The 19,447-nt window shown below is 60.0% G+C and overlaps 2 protein-coding genes across 3 annotated transcripts in view; both read right to left on the reverse strand.

The window, feature by feature from the left end:
* ADAP1 (ArfGAP with dual PH domains 1) overlaps nt 1–6,254 on the reverse strand; it is an 82,273-nt gene extending 76,019 nt beyond the window's left edge. Inside the window, exon 1 of the mRNA XM_047779380.1 lies at nt 6,140–6,254. The gene's annotated coding sequence lies outside the window, so the exon portion shown is untranslated. The remainder of the gene's footprint in view (nt 1–6,139) is intronic.
* Nucleotides 6,255–6,351: 97 nt separating this feature from the next.
* On the reverse strand, nt 6,352–11,160 carry LOC125126970 (cytochrome c oxidase assembly protein COX19). 2 transcript variants are annotated; one of them, XM_047779386.1, is made up of 3 exons: nt 11,010–11,156; nt 10,167–10,278; nt 6,352–7,103 (listed from the first exon to the last, which is right to left on the reverse strand). In XM_047779386.1, exons 1-3 carry the CDS (start codon nt 11,089–11,091, stop codon nt 7,028–7,030), a joined length of 270 nt encoding a protein of 89 aa, XP_047635342.1. In that variant the 5' UTR covers nt 11,092–11,156; the 3' UTR covers nt 6,352–7,027. The 2 variants fall into 2 exon arrangements, with proteins under 2 accessions (XP_047635342.1, XP_047635343.1); XM_047779387.1 differs by lacking the exon at nt 6,352–7,103 and adding an exon at nt 9,616–9,756 and having other exon boundaries at nt 11,010–11,160.
* Between the last annotated feature and the right edge of the window lie 8,287 nt (nt 11,161–19,447).

Below are 19,447 nucleotides of genomic sequence, written 5' to 3' on the forward strand. Positions count from 1 at the left end.
GCGCCCGGCCCTGAGGACCAGCTTCCTGGTGCGGCGGGGGACAGTTCCCGTTTTGAAGCTCTCACCTCGCCCTGTGCAATTCCTGCGCCCACCGCCCCACCCCCACCGAGACACCCAGAGGAACCCGGGGGAAAGATGACCTGGGAAGCTCAGAGCTTCGCACCTGCTTAGCAGACACAGACGTGCCATCCGCTCCCCACCGCGAAGCCAGAGGCACCGAGTTCGCAGCCCTAGAGGCAGAGGGGGGCGGCCCTTCATTCTGCCTCGGCAGCCCCCAGAGACGGGGAGACAGGCGGGGAGACCTGGGGTCACAGGTCTCCAGGATCAGACCACAGGTCTAAGGACAGGACACGAGGGACCCCCAGGCCTCACCCCAGGGAGGTGGCCGAGAAGCTCCAAACCCCCCAGAACACAGCAGAGCGCGGTGGTGTGGGCGCTGCGCCCGTGGTGCCTCCAGCGGGCACCTGCGCCCACCCGCGTGGCCGTGAGCGGGGTGTTGGCGCGGGAGCTGGGGGCAGGGGGAGCCGACAGGCCTCAGCGGGGACTCCAGTGCTCTCAAGGCCCCCAATCTGGCTGCCATGTCAGGACGACCCGGGACTCAGGGACACGCAGCCCCTGTCCTATCTTCAGTTCCTAGAGTGTGGAGGCCCTTGCACATACACTGCCCCTGGGGGCCCCGGGGGACAGCCCTCCCCTAGCTGGCCCTCCTCAGGTGCGAAGGAGCCACGGCCATCCAGCAGAGGCCGCCAGCCACCGCATCCTGTCCCCGAGGCGCCACGCCCCCACCGTCTGTCAGGCGGAGGGAGAAGGCCAGCGGCTTCCTGTGGCGGCTGGGCCCGCCCATCTCCGCCCCCACCCCGGGGCTTCTGCGACTTGGAGACACAGCCAGCACACCCCACGGACCAGCCCTAACGTTCCCACGTGACGTCTTCAGGAGGGCCTGTCCCCACGCTGAGATGCCTGGAGGCCTCCCCGTCGGGGACCACCTGACCTCCCACCACCACGTGCGAAGTAAGCGTCCACCACAGGGCCTGGCTCCCTCCGTCCCCGGCTCTGAAGCCCCACCCCAGCCCTGCCGAGGACCGCGCGCGCTGGGGACGCGCCTCAAGGGGGTGTGGCAATCCCACAGACAACCCACCACGAGCCCCAGGCCCCTGTGGGAGCAGAGGAGCCCGCCCCCGCCGGGTCCAGGCTGTTTCACCATGGCTGCTCTGTTGGTGGGGCTGCCCCGGGCCTGACCCCTGGCCGGGCATGGAGCTTGCCAGCTCCACACCCCCCACCCCCGACCCTGTACCAGGAGGTGGGGGCTCCCCTCTGGCCCAGAGAGTATGTGTGCAGAGCCAATGGAGGGAGCGGAGGGCCAGGCCTGGCTCTGCAGGAGGCCAGCGCAGGCAGTGACCAGGGAGAAGAGCCTGTTCCAGAAGCCAGCCCCGCAGGGGTGCAGATCGGGCCAACCGGAGAGGAGAGGCAGGGCTCCTCTGTGGGACAAGGGGACGAGGGCCTGCTCCCTGGGTGGTTCAGACCAAGGTGGCACAGGGCCAGCAGGGCGGCGCTCTGGTCATTCTCAACGGAGTAAACAGCCAGGTCCAGTGGCCTGTCTCGTCGTCGGTGAAAAGGGACGGCCACATGCCACCTGCTCAGGGCACATGGGCCACCCACAGACTGGTCAGGACTGTCCCGGGCACAGTGGGAAATAAACAGGACGCCTGGGGAGTTCCCGTCGTGGCTCAGCGGTTACCGAACCCGACTAGGAACCATGAGGTTGCAGGTCCGATCCCTGGCCTTGCTCCGTGGGTTAAGGATCCGGCGTTGCCCTGAGCTGTGGTGTAGGTCGCAGACGCGGCTCGGATCCCGCATGGCTGTGGCTGTGGTGTAGACCGGCGGCTGCAGCTCCGATCGGACCCCTCGCCTGGGAACCTCCAGGTGCCGCGGGAGCAGCCCTAGAAAAGGCAAAAAAGACAAAAAACAGAAACAAAACAGGACGCCTGGCTCTGCTCCTCCTGGACGCCAACCCTCCTCCAAGCCAGCCGTGGGATGCCGTCCGGGGGTCCCCACCTCCGCGTCTGAGCGCCAGGCCTCTCCAGATGGGGATCCCTCCCAGCAGCGCCTGCCCTCGCTCCGCAGCTGCGACATCCGTCCCGTTCCTCCCGGAGAGACTCGTGAAGCGTCGGGACGGAGTCGCCCGCTCCGCGGGTTCACAGGACGGTCCTTTATGCCTCTTGGGACCGTGCTCCTCCACCTTCTCCACCTTCGACATCCAACTGCACGAAGAGACCCAGCTCAGGCACCAGATGCCAGAGACAGGAGCCCCTTCCCCCCAGAAAAAGCCGCACCACGGGAAGCCGTGCTGAGGGGACCCCGCCCGTGCCCTCCCTCAGAGCCGACCACCAGTCCGCGCTGGGCGGGCCGGGCCGGGGGCCACATCGCCTCCCACACACGCGCACCCCTGTCCTGCCAGGAGAGCGGAGCTGGGCCGTGTTCACAGGCCACAGAAAGCTACAGCCACAGGCCTGCAGTTTATAGATGATACACAATTTCAAGTCAACACAAAGGGCTTTTTCAGACTGAGGGTTTTGTTGCTTCCACAGAAAGGATATGATTGTTACGACACAGTCACAAGGAAGACCCGGAGAAGGAAACCAGGACGAGCTTCCTGAACACCCACTGCTCAGGATTCAAACCCGCTCTCGCCACCGGCCCAGAATCAGGGGGCATCAGACACCCGACGAGATCGGGGACCGCGTCCCTCGGCCAAGCTGGCCGGGACTTTTTGACCCTGGGTAGCAAGCAGTCATTCTCCGGCGTCTGCCAGCAAAAAGGAGCAAAGCCAGAGCCAAAGATTCGGAAAAAGAGATTTAAACGCAGTCCTGAGAAAACACGCCCCCGGCTGGGGTGGTGTGGACGTTAACACACAGACGACTCCCGCGCAGCCCGCCAGGGACCCGGGGCTGGGCCCGTGTCTCGCAGCTCACGGAGAGGTGGTGCTGTCGGCAGGGGAGCGGGCCCGGTGCCACAGCACCCCCCGTGCCCGGGAGCCTGCAGCCTCACGTGGCAAAGGCGACTCTTCAGGGGCCGTCATGGACCTTGAATTGGGAGGTGATCCTGGATCATGGGGGGCGGGGGGGACCAGGGTGAGGAAGAGGGAAGACGTTGAGCCAGGGCCCCTCTAGCGGGGAGAGGGCAGAGGACCCCCCCCGCGCTTCGGGGGGGGTGGGCAGGCCCTCTGCGGCCTCCAGGCTGCAGCATGAATGCGTGGAATCTGCAGGGACCTGTGAGCGGGGAACTCCCTGACCTGCTTTTGTTGCTTTTCTTGTCTTTTCCAGGGCCACACCCATGTGGAGGTTCCCAGGCTAGGGGTCCAATCAGAGCTGTAGCCACCAGCCTACACCACAGCCACAGCAACCTGGGAGCCAAGCCGCATCTGCAAACTACTACACCACAGCTCGCGGCAACGCCAGGTCCATAACCCATGGAGCAAGGCCAGGGATCGAACCTGCAACCTAGGCAGGTTCCTAGGCAGGTTCCTAGGCAGATTCCTTAACCACTGCGCTACGAGGGGAACTGCCCTGACTTGTTTTGCACACTGCCTTCCTGAGCCCATGTTGGAAACGCGTCCCAACCGCCGGGCTCTCCTCGGCTGTGGGACCTCACGGCGCTGCTAGACGAGCAGACGCCCCCCTGCCAAAGGCGGGGGCACAGCAGCAGAGAAGAGGCCCGTGCCCCGTGCTCCCCAGGCTTCCAGAAGGTGGTCGTGGGCCCAGGTCTGACCACGCGGCCAGACCGCTCCAACCCCCCTCCCACCTGAAGACACTTGCAAAACATTCTGGAAGCTGTCTCTGGGCACCTGCTGACAATGTCACTGGCTCGCTGTGACAAGTACGTATGAGAAACAAAACACATTCTCACATGACACGCGACAGACGACCTCGAATAGCTGGCGGGCGCCTTGGCAGGAGCAGACAGGACGTCTGGACCCTAAGCCTCGCGTTTGTAGCAGCTGGGACCCAGGAGGCCACAGTGGTGCTGCTCCCTTGCAGGAGCCCGACTGTCCACAAGGGCTGGTTTCTGACTCCTCTGCGGCCCCCCTGACACTGAGACCACGTCTGCATTCCCTCTGTTCAAGAGTCATAAATGTCTTTCAGCGTGAAAAGCTACCCACTCACATACACAGAAAGTTCAACTACAAAGAGATCAGCACAACATTTTTTTTCTTTTTTTTTTGCTTGTTAGGGCCGCACCAGAGGCACATGGAACTTTCCAGGCAAGGGGCTGAATCAGAGCTGCAGCTGCAGGGCTACACCACAGCCACAGGCACACCAGATCCAAGCCCTACCTGCAACCTACACCGCAGCCACAGCAGTGCCAGATCCTTAACCCACTGAGCGAGGCCAGGGATCAAACCGCATCCTCATGGACTAGTCGGATTGGTTTCTGCTGTGCCACAATGGGAACTCCCCAATTTTTTTGTTTTTGGTCTTTTCAGGGCTTTTTTGTTCCATGTGGAAGTTCCTAGGCTAGGGGTCGAAGTGGAGCTGCAGCTGCCGGCCTACACCACAGCCACAGCAACGCAGGATCCAAGCCACATCTGCGAGCTACACCACGGCTCACAGTAACACCGGATCCTTAACTCACGGAGCGAGGCCAGGGATCAAACCCATGTGCTCATGGATCCTAGTCAGGTTCATCAACCACTGAGCCACAGAGGGAACTCCAGCAATTCCTACCTTTCCAGCGTAAGAGGCTCCCCTGGCTTTCTGGGCCTTGGGCCTGGACTCGGCCATTTCTTCCAGGAGCCCTGGTTCCTCCCGAGAGGGCTGCCTCAGACCCAGAGCCGGCCGCGGGGTGCACCGTGCTGCTGGGGTCGCTGCCTCCAGCCCCTCAGCGCCCACAGCCGGGGAGACGTCCACACAGACACGCACGCACACACACAGCCGCCACCCGCTTCTCCAGCCGCTGCTTTTGCAGATGTCAGGGATCCGCGACCCCACACGGCCGCTGTCACTGCCCACGACACAGCTCCAGCTTCTCCCAGCCCGGAACTCGGGCCTCAGAACTGCTGCCCGCGTGAAAAACAAGTGCACTTCAAGCCTTGTCTCCCGGTGCCCAGCTTTTGTCGCAGCACTGTTTTCCAAGGCTACCTGGGCGAGCCCCATCTCGCCAGCCCCTCCAGGTGGCAACAGGGCTGTCACTGCTGCTGGCCCACAGCCAGTCTGCTCATGAGTCGACGGCACCCAGAGGCACAGAGAGGTGACACCCCTGCCCCCACCCTGCCCTGTGCTGACCGTCCTCACAGCATCCGCTTTGCCCTCCAGCATGCAAGGGCCTCCCTAGTCCAGCCCCCCACCCCCACTGCCATGCTCTCTGGGCCTCACGCGCCCACTCCAGATGCTCAGGGCGCCGTCTCCAAGCAGCCCAGGGGATGAGGGTGGGCGTTTAGGTCTGCTGATGCTTTGTAATTACAAACAACGAACGCCGTGCGTGTGCAACATGTCGGAAAATACAAAATATTTTCAGAGTTCCCACTGTCGCACAGCGGAGACAAATCCGACTGGTAACCCTGAGGTTGCAGGTTCGATCCCTGGCCTTGCTCAGTGCGCTGAGGATCTGGCATTGTTGTGGCTGTGGTGTAGGCCGGCAGCTACAGCTCCCACTGGACCCCTAGCCTGGGAACCTCCAGATGCCATGGGTGCAGCCCTAAAAAAAAAAAAAAAAAAACATAAAATATGTTCGTGATTCAGTTAACCAAAAACCAAGACTTTTCATAAACTAAAAATACGGAAAAAACGTGCAGCACAATTAGAAGCGTGAGGCAGAGCAAGGCTGAGGAGTGACAGACGGAGTGCTTGGCGCTGAACCAACGGGGCAGCGGTGCCAGGTGAGGGGCCCCCTCCGCCCCCGGAAATGGGACCAGGACTGCCGGGGAGGGCGTGACCCCGTACGGCCTCCACCGAAGGACGCGGACAGCGCCTGGACACAGCCAAGGAGCAGCGCTTCCCAGAGCCCAGCCTGGTCACCAGGCAGAAGCGGAGCTCGGGCTGGCTGTCCCCACCAGCCGTGGCCGGCCCCTGTCCCAGCGGGGACGACCCGGATCCTCCCACCACCACCTCCCCCTGGCCTCATCCAGGCAAACAGGCCTCACCCTCGGGCACGGCGCCCTGCTGTGGTTCTGAGCCCACGTGGTGTCACCCCAGACACTCGCTGCAGGTCTGCACACCCGTGACGTCTGTTCTGACGGCGCTCCGGGCAGCGGGCAGCGGGCACGGGCTGCTGCAGCGCCGGCCGGGGGCTCACGAGCGTCCTCAAAGGCCTGGGAGGCCACGTGTGCAAAACGACTGACCAACGGAGACATTCTGTTTCTCAGCGACAGCAAGTGCGTTCTTGGAACCAACCCAACATCTAGTTTTACAAATACGGTCTGACATGAACCAGAAAACGAGCCTTGATCAGACAGATACTCGGTGCCAGGCGTCACCATAAAAAAAAAAATCGAGACGTCAGATACGTCAAAAGCCCATTTCCCACTTCTGGGCTCGTCCTCTGTTCTTGTTAACAAAAGGAGGTGAGGGGCATTTGTGTCTGCGTCCAAAATACGAAGAGGAACCGTGTGCTGGGGGACGACTTCCCGACGACCCCTGTGCGCCAAACGACGACACTGCGACCCTTTCGCACGTCACACAGAAGACGCGCGGAGACCGCGACGCGAACCAGCGCCCCCAGGAGCCCGAGGTGACCAGTCACTGGGCGCACGCCACACGGCAGCCACCTCCGCGGGAGCCCGTCGCACCCGCGACTTCAGACGCACCCAGCGCCGCTGGGACGGCAGGGCTGTGACGGGCGACGGGGTTCCGACGTCCTCGGGAGCGTCGGAAGACAAGCCCCTGCCCGGCCGCGAGCTGCGTCCTCGGGGAGGGGCGTCCGTTCTGACTTCCAGCGGCATCTGGCGGGCGCCCCCAGAGCCCCCCCACCCCAAGCCGCGGGGGGCAGGGTCGTCCGGACCCCCCCCCAGCTGTGCGGCCTTTCATCAGGTTCAGTCTCGGTCAGACTTTCTGTCCTTCAAATCTCCAAAGCCCAGTTTTTCCAGGGGCTCCTGTGCCATCAGCTGCCTGGAAGGGAAAGTGAGAGCCGTCAAAGTGGGTGTGTCGGAGTGGGGGGAGGCCAGCCCAGGTCCTGCCACCGAGTCACCCAGCCACTCCGTCCTGGGAGCAGCGCTGCACCCCCACAGGACCGAGAGGACCCCAGCCTCACAGCCACGTGCCAGGCCTCCTCTCCCCGGCCGATGCCCCTCTGGGCCTGGGGCGGCTGCTGATGGAGGGCACGTGCACAGTGGGGTCCCCACAAGGCGCGAGAACCCCCCGCCCCAACCCCAGGAAAGTGGTTTTTAAAAAAGGGTGTGGGGTGTTCACTGCAACATGGAACCAACCTAAATGCCCCTCGACAGAGAGGCAGATAAAGAAGACAGGCTCCGAATACACAACAGAGTATTACTCGCCATTCAAAGGGAGGAAATACCGGCATCTGCAGCAACGTGGATGGACCCAGAAATGCCCCTGCTGAGCGAGGTCAGGCCGACAGTGAGACACCAGCATCCACTGCCGGCACTGACGTGTGGAACCCGATAAAAGGACACAATGGACCTCTTTGCAGAACAGGTGCTGACTCACAGGCTTTGAAACACCTACGGTTTCGAAGGAGACAGGGTGGGGTGGGGATGGGCTGGGGGTTTGGGACGGACGCGCGGTAAACCTGGGTTGTGACGATCGCTGGACAACGACGCGTGCAACTGAGTAATAAAAAATGCTGCGAAAATTTAGAAAAATACAAAGTCACTGTGAGCCAAAATACTACATGAATAAATAAAAATAAAGAAGCGTGTGGAGGAGTTCCCACCGTGGCTCAGCGGAAATAAATCTAACACACATGAGGACACAGGTTCGATCCCTGGCCCCGTTCAGTGGGTTAAGTATCCAGCATTGTCGTGAGCTGTGGTGTAGGTCACAGATGCGGCTCGGATCCCGTGCTGCCGTGGCTGTGGCGTAGGCCAGTGGTTACAGGTCCAATTCGACCCCTAGCCCGGGAACCTCCAGGTGCCGCAAGTGCGGCCCTAAAAAGACCAAGAAAGCGGGGGATGGAGGAGTTCCCGCTGTGGCGCAACGGGATGGGCAGCATCTGCACCGCCGGGATGCAGGTCTGATTCCCCACTCAGCACAGTGGTTAAAGGATCCAGTGTTGCCACAGCCGAGACTCGGCGCTGATCCCCGGCTGGGGAGCTACACACACCTCGGGGCGGCCAAAAAAGTAAAAAAAAAACCCACCAACCCCGGGGGGAACGCGGGTGTGGAGGAGCAAAGCCCCAGATCCTGACACTGAACCTGGCTGACGCTAACAGAGGCCAGGCCACCCCCTGGCCTGGCACGTTTTTGTTAAGAGCAAACTGAGAGTCTCCAGTCGAAATAAAGGACCGCGGCAGAAACGCACAAGCCGGACAGCCAGCCAAGCGTCGCCCGAGCGGTTCTGAGGCCACCGTGGACTGTGGAACCCGCCGAGCCGCCGGCTGCGTCCCCGTCTCCTGCCGTCCTCAGCAGCCCCAGAAGGCTGCTCCAGCGAAGCCGTGCTGAGCCCTGACAGGCTCCCTCCCGGGGCAAATGAGGGAAAAAGAGGCCCTCTGGCTGGTCCCGCCTGAAAGCCCTTGTCAGGACAGCCAGGGGCAGCTCTGGGCGCCAGACCAGCCAAACCTTCCAGAGCGGCCTCAGGAGAGAGCGGAAGGCGCTGTGCTGGCCCAGAGACAACCGCCCCGAGCTCCAGGGACACAGCTCAGACCCTCACAGGGGGCAGACACCAGCTGCAAAGGGTCGCCACGGCACAGCAGCACCGAGAGGAAACTCGCTGGGCCACTGAAAAGACAGTGAGTGCCACGCGCTCGTGTGCTCCTTAAAGACGGCAGGAGCCGCCGGCAGGCCTTTCGTCAAGCCTCACCCCCAGGAGCCTGAGCGGCTCAGAAGGCACGACAGGGGGTCACTTGAGGGCCCTGCGCCCAGAAGGTCCATCAGCCTCGAAGTCCCAAACGTCCACAGCCAGCCTTCGACACACCTGCGGCCTGAAAACCACAGCAGGTCCTGCCCGGAGCGGAGCGTGAGTTCACTCCGGGAAAATGAAACGGGGCTCGGCGTGGACGGATTTACATCAACCTGCCTTCAGACGAGGCTTCTCACGACTGGACTCCTTAGCGAGCTAATGAAGGGCTCAAAAGGCAGAAATAAGACTTCCCACCCCGTGGCGTTCCCGTCGTGGCACAGTGGTTAGAGACTCCCACTAGGAACCATGAGGTTGCGGGTTCGATCCCTGGCCTCGCTCCGTGGGTCAGGGATCCGGCGCTGCCATGAGCTGTGGTGTAGGTCGCAGACTCGGCTCGGATCCCACATGGCTGTTGTGCAGGCCGGTGGCTACAGCTCCGATTAGACCCCTAGCCTGGAAACCTCCATATGCCGTGAGTGTGGCCATAGAAAAAAGACCAAAAAAAAAAAAAAAGAATTCCCACCCCAAAAATGTAATTATGGATGACATGCTTTTCCCATTAAGGTTTACGATCATTCTCATTTTAAGTAAAATCTCCACGGATCAGTTCGTCACATTTATTTCTCTTTTTTTGCTTAGAGCTGTGCTCTGGTGAATTCTGGTTAAGACAGGAGGACGCATTCATCTTTCCTCATTTCTTACACGGCCACTGTCCTCCCTGTCATCCTGCTAACAGCTCTGAGCCTGCGTGGAACGAAACAGCAGAACACATATTTCCAGAGTCTGAGAACGTGAAAGCAACAAGCAGTGCACCCACAACCTTAAATCTTCTGACTCAGTCAGCACTTTTACGATGTATGATTCTGAGCCCCGGGTGACATGTCAGCAGCGCCCAAATTTGGAAGGAAATACTCTGAGGAATGCAATCACGCCCAAAGCTATCCCTGGAGAAGAGGTTCCCACGATTGCTAAACAACTCTGAGTAGCTTTAATCTGACAAGCCTCAGTTTCAGAGGCCAACAGCTCTACAGGTCTGAAACACAAGCCAATCAAGGCTGGAGTGAGGCCCACCCCAAGCACCTCCAGGGCGAAACGTCGGGGCAGGAGACCTGGGAAGGGGGAGAAGTTACCAGTAATTGCTCGCATGTACTTGCCTCTCCATCCTGCATTCTAAATATTCTTTTGATTCATTTCTGCACAAAGCATTTTCAAAGTTATTGTCACGGAGACACTTCATGAACTTCTCCTTAAAGCTTTTACATTCACCTAGAGAAAAAAAAAGGAGAAATGTTTTGGGTTTAAAGTGAAAACATGACCTGCTCGCCCAGCGGTTGCCTTCATGGAGTTCCCAGGTGGTGGCGTTGTCGCTGCACCGGTTCCCGGTCGCTGCTGTGGCGTGGGTCACGTGCCGCGGGCGCGGCCAAACAAAACAAAACAAAACAAAACAAAACTGGCTGCCTCCAGAAATACGCAGAAAGCGACAACGGAGAAGGTGCCCCGTGGAGAATCAAGGACAGGAAAATGGGAGCGAGCACGCGGGGAGCGGACGCTGGGGAGCTCACCGCAGGATTCTTTCGACTTTGCCGTGTGTTTAGACTAGTTCACTGTAAAATGGTGGCAAACAAAAAGCCACCGATAAACCGATTTTCGAAGCCTTAAGTTTCCACGGAGGCTTTCCCCCAGGGTGAGTCAAAACTCCGCAATGCCGGCCACAAACGTGCGGCGACCGGGACGGTTTTTCAGTTCTGCACAAGACAGTTTAACGCCCTGCGAGCTTCACACGCTTAAAACATTTTATTGACGCAACGTCGGCCCCAGAGCACCGGAGGCCGGGACTCCGCGCCCCCTTCCCGGGCCGGAAGGCGCAGCCGGGACCCGGCGGAGCCGAGCCGAGCGTCCGCGGCCCCGACGCCAGCGCCGCCCCGGCCGCGCGGCTCTACCGGGCCGGTCCAGGGCCGCGCGGGTCCGGCCTGGGAGCCCCGACAGCCGGCGCTCACCAAAGTGATCCAGCGGGAAGCTGCCCTTGTCCGGGGGCCGCGGCTGGAAGCTCTTGGACCCAAAGTTCATGGCCGTCGACATGATGGCAGCGCCTAGAGTCCCCCAGCGCGTCGCACGCCCTACGGAGGGCGGCCGGCCGAGCGCCGAGCAGGCCCCGCAGGAGCGCCGAGCACGTCGAGCGGCTAGAGGCCCTGCGTCGCCTAGGCCCCGCCCCTTGAGCCCAGGCCCTTTCCCCAGGCTCTGAAAGGCCCGGACCGTTCACGGCTTGCTCCGTTTCCAAGCTGGTCGCCTCTAACCCTCGCTGCAACCCAGTGTGTGTGTGTGTGGGGGGGGGGGGGGGGGTCCGGCCATCACTTTATGGTGAGGAGACGGAAGTTCAGAGAGGTGCAGCAAGTTGCCCAAAGACACACAGCAGACTTGCACTGTCCTGGCAGGCTGTGTCTGCCGGGGCTTCTCCGGTGCGCCGGGGCCTAATCCTGGCACTTATCTGGAGAGAAGGAAGGAGTATTAGCTTCCTGGAGCTGCCGTCACAAAGAACACAGTCTGGGAGGCTTAGTACAACAGAATTTCTCAGTTTTGAGGTCCAGATGTCAGAGACCAAGGTGTGTCCTGACCATCCTCGTTGGCACCTCCTGGCGCTCCTTGGCTTGTAGATGCATCACCCATCTCTGCCTCGTCCCATGGCATTCTCCCCGTGGGTCTATGTCCAAATTTCCCCCTTTTATTTTGCTTTTTTGTTTTTTTTCTAGTTCAGGGCCTTTTTTTTTTTCCTGTATGTAATATATTTTTATCTATTATTTTTAAAAGTGTTTATTAGAGTTGATTTACAATGTTCTGTCAATTTCTGCTGTACAGTAAATTGACCCAGATATATATACATATTCTTTTTTTTTTTTGGTTTCTTTTTTGTCTTTTTGCCATTTCTTGGGCTGCTCCCGCGGCATATGGAGGTTCCCAGGCTAGGAGTCAGATCGGAGCTGTAGCCGCCAGCCTACGCCAGAGCCACAGCAACGTGGGATCCGAGCCGTGTCTGTGACCTACACCACAGCTCACGGCAACGCGGGATCCTTAACCCACTGAGCGAGGCCAGGGATCGAACCCGCCACCTCATGGTTCCTAGTGGGATTCGCTAACCACTGCGCCACGACGGGAACTCCTATATACACATTCTTCTCACATTCTCCTCCATCCTGTTGGATGACCTCATCTTAACTAATTACACCTGAGATGACCCCGGTCCCAAAAAGGTCACATTCTAAGGTAGTCGGAGTTAGGACTTCAACATATGAATTTGGGGAGACACAGTTCAACCGATAAAAAAAAAGTGAAAACGCGTCATAAATAGGTAACCCCTGACAGTTATTTATTTTTGCCGTAATGGCAGCAGTAACGAGTAAAGGGGCTCCGTGGAGACCCCCTGCTCTGCCCAGCGGAGCTCCTCCCAGCCCTGTACCCTGTCCTGTGCCTGTGCCACCCCCATGGCTCCACTGAATCACTGGCGCCAGCCCAGCAGTGCGCCAAGCCCGGGACGTGACCAGCACGTGGGGTCCTCAGCATCACAGAGTCACCTGCTGTCCCCTCTGGACGAGCTGCGTTACCCCGGGGCTCTCACGTGACCAGCACCACTGCTCCTTGAAAGTCAGCGTCTTGCGGAGAGGGGCCCCCCCACCTCGCCAGCCGGTCTCCGTAACCCCGCCCCCCCGGGCCTGGCCCCGCCCCCAGACGCGTTCCAGCCCCGCCCCGCACCCACTTGCCGGGGGGCCTCCTGACCGAAGTCCGCTGGGTGCCCCGTGTGTCGGAGCTGGCGGGCCTTGGGCGGGTGGGTGTCGGCGGGCGAGCCTGGGGCTGCTGGGAAAGCCCGATCCTCTTGTCCCGGCCTTGATCCTCTGGGCCTCTGGGCCCACTTAAAACTACAAAAGATGACTGTACCTGTTCCTGTCATGTAACCAAGCGTCTACACCGCTGGAGTCAGGGACCGAGCACTGGGTTATTCATTAATGCGTTCCCAGAGCTGCGAACAATAGAAGCTTTCATTACCCAGCAAATGGTTCTTTTCCACTTGTCAGGATCACACCGCTTAGCAGTCAAAGGGACAGCCCTCCCTCCCCGCCAGGCCTGCCCTCGTGGCCTCTCCCTCTGGCAGCCCTGAGGGATCCGTAAAGCCTCAGAGGCCCAGGGACCTGGAGGCAGCAGCCAGCTTTTACGGGTCACGCCTGTGCCTGGCACGTGAAACACCTCTCATTTGCTGGGGTGCTTCACAGACAGCCCTGGGGGCCCACAAGAGTGCCTGGCACACTGTGGGTGCTCAAACATTTTTTTGAAGAGTGAACACAGCTAGGCAGGTGTTATTATTCCTCATCTCAGATAGAGACGCCCAGAGGTCAAGCCAGGGGTTATGCGGCCAGCACACGAGTTATCAACTGCTGCGTAACAAACAGCCCAGACTCACTGGTGTAAAAGAGCAGGCATTTGCTCTGCTCGTGAACTTGCAGTGAGGGCTGGGAACCCCTTGAAGGCCGAGCACACATGGCTGCGAGTGGGGGACAGTGGGGTTCAGCCCCTCTACAGCTGCTGGGCTTCCTCACAGCATAGTGGCTGGGGCGGCACATGAGGGGCCCAGGAGATGCAGGTGGGTGCTGCATCAACTCAGTGGTCCAGCCTCCGAAGTCACACAGCCGTGCCTCTGCTGCCGTCACAAGCCCCCACCCAGATTCAAGGGCAGAGCCCCTGCGCTCCATGGGCAGATGGCAAATTATACCAAGGGCTGGTGGGCTGGGCGCACTGTCGGAAGAGGCCCTCTGCCTCAGCTGACTAGTGGACGAGGGGCTGAGTGTGGAACCAGACCCCTCTGGGAAACGCCCCTCCCCCCCAGGGATCAAGGCCAGGTGTGACCTGAGCCCCAGTCAGAGCAATGGGACCCCCCACCAGTCATGTCTGACCAGAACCATCCCCAGGCTTCTGCTCGAGCACCAGGACAAAGCCAGTGAAACTGTCCACTGGACAGCTGGCAGGAGGCAAGCCTGGGTGGCAGGTGGTTGTTGCCACGATGGGCAGAGAGCCACCTGAGGGTGAAGCTGGCAGACCCAAGAGGGAGAAGGCGTCGGAATCATAATGATGTCATCTGGCCCCTGGATCAACCCTTGCCTGAAACCGGTATCACTGTCTTTCCTCGTTAATAAGTTCTGCTGTCAAAGTGTAATTTTCAGAAGGCTCTCAGACAAATATGTACATGTCAGAGTTTTATCTAACCCATCAGTGAGGGAACTTGGCTAGACGGCAGGGCTGCTTCAAAGACGAACATCCAAACCGTGCCTATCCTTGTCTGGTCAGAGGAGAACGAGCTGTAGGATCGGACTGCTGAGCTGGACTCCAGGCAGGTTAACGTCTCTCAGACAATAAAGTGCAGCCTTTGGGGTTACCTGCTCTGCCACACAGAAAGCATTTGCGTTTTATGGGAACCACTTGAAGCCTTCCGATTTTCTTTCTTTCTTTCCTTTCTTTTTTTGTCTTTTGTCTTTTCAGGGCTGCACTCGCGGCATATGGGGGTTCCAGGCTAGGGGTCGAACCGGAGCTGTAGCCGCCGGCCTGCACCACAGCCACAGCAACGCAAGATCCGAGCCGCGCCTGTGACCGACACCAGAGCTCACAGCAATGCCAGATCCTTAACCCACTGAGCGAGGCCAGGGATCGAACCTGCAACGTCATAGTTCCTACTCAGATTCGTTTCCACTGCGCCATGACGGGCACTCCAAAGCTTTCCTATTTTCTGCAGGTTTACGTCCAGCTTTGTGGCACCTGGGCCCAGCAGGCAAATCACATAAAGTGACCTTCCTCCGGGGGGCGGGGGGTGGATGGCACTCGGGCAGGCTGGTGAGACAATGACCCGGGCGGTGTCATTCCACCCAGCACACTGCTCTGGCCAGTTTGGGGTTTTTTCTCTGTGAAGGGTTTCAACCGGCCCAGAACCGTTGGGTTCAGTGCATGAGACACAGAGTGGGGGTTCCCCACAGGGGTTGGGGGGCCCTTCTGGAAACTAGTGGCATGGGTACCACCTCCAAGCTCAGGAGCCATGAGCTTGAAAACAGTTCTTGGCGGAGTTCCTGTCATGGCTCAGTGGTTAGCAAACCCGACTAGGAACCATGAGGTTGCGGGTTCGATCCCTGGCCTCACTCAGTGGGTTCAGGATCCGGCATTGCCCTGAGCTGTGGTGTAGGTGGCAGACATGGCTCGGATCTGTCATTGCGGTGGCTGTGGTGCAGGCCGGCAGCTACAGCTCCGATTGGACTTCTAGCCTGGGAACCTCCATAGGCCTCGGGTGTGGCCCTAAAAGGATGAAACAAAACAAAAATAAAACAGTTCTTGATGCCGAGAAAATGGAGGTGTTGGCCCAGAGCGGAGGTGCAGGATGGGGTGGGTGGTGCGCAGGAGGCCCCCCAGCCTTTGGTGTCAGATACTGGGGGACAGGAAATGGAGGAGAAATGGACGGGACGGGCAGCCCAGAGGTGGGGCTTGCGGGGTGGGTGGGGGGTGCAGCCACTTCCCTGGGTGGGTGCATCACTGGATCTGTTCAGGGGCCTCATTTCTAGGGACTCATCTCATAGTGTCCCTGGCGGCCGAGCACAGGGACACGCACATGCGTGTTTCTAGCAGGAGGTTTGGGGTTTTTTTTAATTATTTTTATTTTTTTGGTATTTTTAGGCTGCACCCATGCATGTGGAGGGTCCCAGCCTAGGGGTTGAATTGGAGCTGCAGCTGCCAGCCTGCACCACAGCCACGGCCACCAGATCCGAGACACGTCTGCGACTGCAGTTGCAGCAGTGCCAGCTCCTTACCCCACTGAGCGAGGCCAGGGATGGAACCTGCGTCCTCATGGATTCTAGTCTAGTTCTTAACCCGCTGAGCCACAATGGGAACTCCCTCTAGAAGGAGCTCTGTAAGGGCCTGAGATGGAATGACAGGCAGGCAGCAGTAACAGAGAAGGGGGAGGCTTCTGCACGATCTTGGCCCATTGTTTCTCTAAAAATAAGAAGCAGGGAGTTCCCCAGTGGTCTAGTGCTTAGGACTTGGTGGCTTCATGGCTGTGGCCCAAGTTCAGTCCCTGGTCTGGGAACTGACATCCCATGTCAAGCTGCTGCATGTCATGGCCAAAAAGGAAATGAAATGGAATATAAGGTAGTGAAGCAAAGCAAAATAAAATGGTATATTTTTAAAAAAATAATTAAAAGTGAACAAGTTCCCTTGTGGCTCAGTAGGTTAAGGGTCTGGTGTTGTCACTGCTGTGGTTCTTGTTCCATCCCTGGCCTGGGAACTTCCGCATGCCGTGAGCGTGGCCAAAAAAAAGCTGATTTTTTTTTTTTCTGGTCTTTTTTAGGGCCGCACCCGTGGCATATGGAGGTTCCCAGCCTACACCACAGCCACAGCCATGCCAGATCTGAGCCACGTCTGTGACCTACACCACAACAGCTCATGGCCACGCCAGATCCTTAACCCACTGAGCAAGGCCAGGGATCGAACCTGCAACCTCATGGTTCCTAGTCGGGCTTGTTAACCACTGAGCCACGACGGGAATGCCATACATTGATTTTTATATCAACTATATTTTAATTTGAAAATATATTTCAAAATAAAAAGAAAAGTATGGGGCAGGGGGCAGGGGGCAGGTGGAGACTCTGGGGTGACGGGACAGCACCGTCGGGAACGTGGTGAAGGTTCCAGGGGCGCGTGCGTGTCTCGGGCTCCAGCTCCACCCTTCAGCACGTGAGGGTTTCGGTCGTGAATAAACTTGTGGAAGAAGAAGGCGGGGCACCAGAGGGGGCCAAGCATCTCCGAGGGACCCGGGAGGGAGCGGCCCGGGAGGGCAGGGGATGTCCTCGGGGACATGTGGGACTTCCTACTGAGACGCAGGAGGGGCCACACCAACACCCGTCCCCAGAGTCTGCGGGGGGTGGCAGCAGGTTCCCGGGACAGGAGACGGGCCCCTGGCCTCTGCAGGTGTCACGGAGGGAAGAGCGTCCAGACGGGGTGATCCAGGACCGCCGAGGGGCGCCCACAGCCCTGGGGACAGGAGGGTCGCCCGTCCTCGGCCCGGCTGCCCCTGAGCCTGCAGTGGCACCGGCCCGGCCCACGTGCACCAGGCAGCCCAGCAAGGAAGACCATCTTGCCCAGCCTGCCGCAGCCCCGGACCTCCAGGTGTGGCCCGTGCCACAGTCGCAGGCAGGACCCTCGCTGGGGGTGGGGCAGCGAGGGGCGCAGAGAGGGGGCAGCAGCTCTGGCAGGGGGTCTGGGAGAAAGGAGTGGCGCCTGTGTCGTTGCTGTGGCTGCTTCAGGCTGGGGGTGGGGGCGGCACCAGATGAGCTGGGGGGATGCAGGCTGGGATGTGAGGATGATGGGGGGGGCACTGGGAGGGGGGGCCAGGGTGAGGCCACCGCACTCGGGGCCCCACGGACCCTGCAGACAGACAGACGGCACAGCCCACCAGCAGGGAGGGCAGACCCGAGCCCCGGTGGGACGGGATCCCACAAGGACCGGTCTGGACTCTTCTAGAACCTTCCCTTCCCCCATCCGGCACCCCACTTTGGCTCCCCTAAGGTGACAAAGCTGTATGATTCCAAGGCTAGGTCACAGGTCATAGGTCATTGGCTGTGGCCTCAATCTCTCACTCACTCACTCTTTTTTTTTTTTTTGTCTTTTTGCCATTTCTTGAGCCGCTCCCACGGCATATGGAGGTTCCCAGGCTAGGGGTTGAATCGGAGCTGTAGCCGCCGGCCTACGCCAGAGCCACAGCAACGTGGGATCCGAGCAATGTCTGTGACCTACACCCCAGCTCACGGCAACGCCGGATCCTTAACCCACGGAGCAAGGGCAGGGACCGAACCCGCAACCTCATGGTTTCTACTCGGATTCGTTAACCACCGCGCCACGACGGGAACTCCTCACTCACTCACTCTTGAAGCTTAAAAACACAAGTCCCCCAAGCCGGGGTTCCTGAGGTCGGGGGTCCGAAAGGGCACCAGCAGTCCCCCGCCACCCCCGGGAAACCTCCCTGTGTTAAGGTCACACGGTGAGCTGCCTCTGTTCAATTTTCTGCCCTAAACGCCCTGTGCTGGCACCTGACACCTGCACAGCCTGGCGCTGTCACCCTGCCGACCTCCCCGGGTTCCCAGGCCCATGAGTGTCCCCACCGCTCTTCCTTCGCCGGTCAGGAAGCCACTCAAAGTTGATGCCATGGGGCTTCACTGCCCGCGCATCCTGCACTGGATGAGGCCTGCTAATGCCTCCCAGCTGAGCCCCGCTTCCTCCTCCGAGAAATGGGGTGACCCCACCAGGCTGCCGGGAGGCAGGAGTCCTGCAGGAAAGACGCCAGAGGCTGGCTCCGCTGGTATCGGTTGCGAAATGTCCTTCCACCAGCGCCGCTGCCTCTGTGGGGGCCGCGCGTGCTCCCAGGGCCCAAGGCTTGGTCCCCCACCCAGCGTGGCTCCGAGGTGCCCAGTCTTGCTGACCTGGAGGCGGCCCATGGACCCCCTGTGGCCACACTGCATCCCCACCAGGTGTGTCCTTCCCCGTTTGGACCACCTTGGCCTGGTTCCCGTGGCCATGACCCGTCCCCGCTGGCTCAGACCTCCAGGTCTCGCACAGTCTGTTCCCTCTGCTAGAACACCCTTCCTCTCACGACCCGCCTGTCCAGCTGCAACACCCCAGGTGCTTTCCATGGCAAAGCCACTGCCACACAGGTCCATCCCACGGGGCTCTGAGGGTCCTTGTATCACCAATTTCTTTCCTTTTTTTTCTAAGGCTGCACCTGAGGCATATGGAGGTTCCCAGGTTAGGGGTCGAATCGGAGCTGTAGCTGCCGGCCTGCACCACAGCCACAGCCACGCCAGATCTGAGCTGCGTCTGCGACCTACACCCCAGCTCACGGCCACACCAGATCCTTCACCCACTGAGCAGGGCCAGGGATTGAACCCGCAACCTCACGGACACTTGTCTGTTTCGTTACCACGGAGCCACGACAGGAACTCCCCTGTGCCGCCAATGTCTGTAGTTCTAGCTCCTGGCTAAGCCTGGCACATGCAGTTGCTGAATAACGGCCTGCCGAGTTGAGTGGACCGCCCTGAGTGGACAGGACCTCCAGCCTGTGCCCGCAGGGAGGGCCTTGACACCGGCCACTCAGCTGAAGGACCCGGAGGCCGAGCAGTTCCAGGCGTCCTCTGTGACCGTAAACCCGCAGCCGTGCCGTCTGCCCAGTAGTGAGCACCCCATCGGGGGAGGTGTGCGCATTGAGGCTGGGAGGGGAGGGGCCCACAGGCTGCCTTGGCGCTGAGGTTTGTGTGGGACACAAAGCACCCCCGGGGACAGGCCCCTGGTGAGGGGCCCAGCGGCAGGACGGGGCTGCACAGCCTCATGTTGGGGCAGGTGGCACGAAGCAGGCCCAGCCACT

The sequence above is a fragment of the Phacochoerus africanus genome, chromosome 5, assembly GCF_016906955.1.
Source record: "Phacochoerus africanus isolate WHEZ1 chromosome 5, ROS_Pafr_v1, whole genome shotgun sequence".
Classification (NCBI taxonomy): Eukaryota; Metazoa; Chordata; class Mammalia; order Artiodactyla; family Suidae; genus Phacochoerus; species Phacochoerus africanus.

What these genes read in the sequence shown, in the direction of transcription:
- LOC125126970 (XM_047779386.1), bottom strand. Translation starts at nt 11,091, where the DNA reads ATGTCGACGGCCATGAACTTTGGGTCCAAGAGCTTCCAGCCGCGGCCC. An exon ending in CTTCCCGCTGGATCACTTTG is followed by an intron (nt 10,279 to 11,009) that starts GTGAGCGCCGGC and finishes TTTTTTCTCTAG; the next exon opens with GTGAATGTAAAAGCTTTAAG. An exon ending in TTAGAATGCAGGATGGAGAG is followed by an intron (nt 7,104 to 10,166) that starts GCAAGTACATGC and finishes TTTCCCTTCCAG; the next exon opens with GCAGCTGATGGCACAGGAGC.